We start from the raw sequence: 3,176 nt of genomic DNA, 5'->3' as shown, positions 1-3,176 counted from the left end.
GTATTATTATTAATAGTTTTAATGATTTCTACATCGTCAGTCCTTTTTTTCTGCTCAGTTGTCAACATGTACAGTAATGGGACTTCCAGACTCTTGACCGTTTTGCGTTAGCCRTTAGCTTCACCAGCCGATCACACGGTCACAGGGATATTGAGCACTCCAGTTCTATATAAGCTCCTTGCATGTAATCCCAATATATCACATCAAAACACACAAATGAGGTCTCACCCTTTTGGCATGAAGACAGTAATGTGTGCATGTATTCGTCAACCGTGTTAGCAAAATACCTGATGAACCGTGACTAGACTGATTTTAATTAAATTCTCAGGAGGTAATCATTGCTTGTACAAATTAGATTGACCCTGATTTAAAATGGCCACCGGAGCTAACACAAATGTGCCATAACTCAGGGGTTCACTCCTGTTTGTCTGTTAGCAAAATAACTCATGAACCACTGGATGGATTTTATTAAAACATTTCAGAATGTGGTTATAAAGCTACARCTGGTGAACTTTTGGAACTACCCCACCTCAAGATGGCCACCACAGCTAACCTTATCCAACGCATTAATGGCTACAACTCTGTCAGTTTTACAGATACTATGGTAAAATTGGGCATGGTAGTAGCTGAGAGTCATCCTTAACACGTACTTAAAGTACTAACAGATCTCATGAAACTGAACAAGTTTGGACTAAAATGGCTTTTACTCCATCCTTTCTTCTTAAAATATAATTTTAATTTAAAAACYGTGTGGCTTTAAAGGTTGTAAGTGATATATGGAGTTATTCCAAACTGAACACAGTTTTTGGTTATCATTTAAAAGTGTTGTGTTCCTCTTGTTACAGCCCGAGCACCCAAACCCCGGAGTGAGGTACAGCAGCACCTCTCGTACCGCCTTCCTGCCAGCCTGCGCTGAGGGAGAAAAAGTCCTGAAGCTGCTGAGGAAAGCGTTTGACCGAAGACTCATATTCACTGTAGGACGATCTGCAACCACGGGCCTCAACAACGTCATCACCTGGAATGACATTCACCACAAGACCAGCACTACAGGCGGTCCAGAGTGGTATGCACTTTTTATTTTAACAGCATAATAACTTTTTWAAATTGTTTTAACAGGATTTGCTTATTTGCAGTGTATTCAAAGATAAACCGGGACTGACCAACAAGTTAGTTTTTCTAAGGCGTAGTATTCCACTTGCTGCCTTTCATGCAGAGTTTTAATCTAAGATCGTCTTAGGATGAGAAATGAGGACGTTTATGTACCGTCTCATGCAGTATGTTGTTTTTGACGAGACCAAAGTGACGTATGGAGCAGTAGATGTATGTTATAGTGACACTGTATCCCTTTGGCTACTGAAAGGAAATTTAAAGCAAATACATGATGACGCTCGTGATAATATTGTTTTTGTTTCATCAACTTCCTCATGTTTTTTTTTTTCCTTCACAGCTTTGGGTATCCAGACCCAGAATACTTGCTCAGGGTTCAAGAGGAGCTTTACCTCAAAGGTGTGACAGAAGATGACTGATGGGCAAAGACATTGCTTCAYGTAACAACGATTCCTTATATAAGTCTGCACTTTTCGCTGCCCTCCCACTGGGATGACAGTCACTGATRCTTCTGAGAGCTGAATCAACTTTCCCAAAGGTTTTCTAAATTATGTAAAAGTTTCCTATTTTTAGTTTTTASTTTAAAGAAAGAGGTAGTACTTTGGTTCTGAGCATCTCCTTGTAGTGAATAAGGATTTTTGTGGCCCAGTGAACAACAAACTGTACATAATAGGGTAAATATTTGAAAGAGAAATGTTTAAAATAGTGTCATGAAAATTTTATTCAGATAAATGCGTCTTCATCTCAAGAAACATATCAGTGATGATGATGATGAGCCTAAACATTCTGTTACTAATAGTTTCTTAGTTCTAAAAAATCTAAAACACATTTAATTTCTTTCCCGACATAATAAGAGCTCTGTTAGTTAGAAGTTGCAATAATGTTACTTGCTGTTACAAACACACTTAAAGCACATTTTGAAGGAATACTTTTACTTCATTTCAAAACAAACTGCTAATAAGTTTGAAAGTGCAACCCCAGTTCTGAAAAAGTAAAATGTAAATAAAAACAAAATGCAATGATTTGCAAACCTGACTAACTTATATTTTATTCACAGAGGAGCAAAGTAAACATATCAAATGTTTAATCTGAGAAATTGTATTTTTTATTTGGACAAATAAAGGAAGTTTGAATTTAAAGTTTAGGTTTAATGAAACGTTGCGTCTCATCTTCTTGTAACAGAAGTCTGTAAAGGTTTAGGGGCAGATGAGATGCTGGAGAAGGTTCTGTTCTTGTCTGACATAGGATTCTAACGGTTTAACAATCCTGGATTATCTTTGCTGAGTTTTCTTTGTTTCATCATGCTTCAAATGTTTTCAGTAGGTGAGCAGTCTGAACTGCAGGGAGACCACAAAGTCACGCTGTTGAAATGGATGCAGGCTTTGATTTAACACTGTTGCTCAAAAATGAAAGTCCTTCTCTAAAAAGATATGTTCTGGTCTAAAACCTGTCTTATGTTTTCTGAATTGATGGTGGCTTTTCAGGTGTATTAGCTGCCCATGCCATTATGCACCCCCATACCATCAGAGAGGCAGGCTCTTGATCTGTGCACTGAGATGGTTCCTCTCTTTGGGCGGCACAGTGGCTCAGCTGGTAGAGCTGATGATTCCTCCCAGCAAAAAGGTTGCCGGATTGAATCCCGGCCGGGGACCTTTCTGGGTAGAGTTTGCGTATTCTCTCTGTGCATGTGTGGGTTTTCTTCAGGTAYTCGGGTTTCCTCCCACAGACTAAAAACATGACTGCAAATGCATAGTTTTCAAACATAATTTCAGATTTTGGTTCATCTGACCACATCTGAGCAGTGTTTAATTTTTCTTGAGTATTTCAGGTGAGTTTTGCTCGGAGGAGACGCTGGTGCTTCTGGTTGGTGTTCATTTATGACTTCTTTACGTGATAGAGCTTTAACCTGAATTTGTGGATGGCACAGCAAACTGTTTACAGACAGTTATTTGTCTGTAATTCAGAATTAACTTATTTAAAAAAGGGAAATTGTCTTAGTTTAAGCATTTTATGTGTTTACAATGTCATGTTCTAACATCGCTGGAATTGGGGTTAAACACTAAGCATTT

At 38.4% G+C, this 3,176-nt stretch overlaps 1 protein-coding gene across 1 annotated transcript in view; it reads left to right on the top strand.

Annotated features, from left to right (window-relative positions):
- Nucleotides 1-2,136, top strand: part of LOC106525263 (probable E3 ubiquitin-protein ligase DTX3) — a 2,755-nt gene extending 619 nt beyond the window's left edge. Inside the window, exons 2-3 of the mRNA XM_014019434.1 lie at nt 846-1,063; nt 1,448-2,136. Of these exons, the coding sequence (XP_013874888.1) occupies nt 846-1,063; nt 1,448-1,526 (297 nt within the window). The 3' untranslated portion in view covers nt 1,527-2,136. The remainder of the gene's footprint in view (nt 1-845; nt 1,064-1,447) is intronic.
- Nucleotides 2,137-3,176: the final 1,040 nt, after the last annotated feature.

Source organism: Austrofundulus limnaeus, unplaced genomic scaffold, assembly GCF_001266775.1.
Source record: "Austrofundulus limnaeus strain Quisiro unplaced genomic scaffold, Austrofundulus_limnaeus-1.0 Scaffold3, whole genome shotgun sequence".
Lineage (NCBI taxonomy): Eukaryota > Metazoa > Chordata > Actinopteri > Cyprinodontiformes > Rivulidae > Austrofundulus > Austrofundulus limnaeus.
This window is presented reverse-complemented; position numbering and strand designations above follow the sequence as displayed.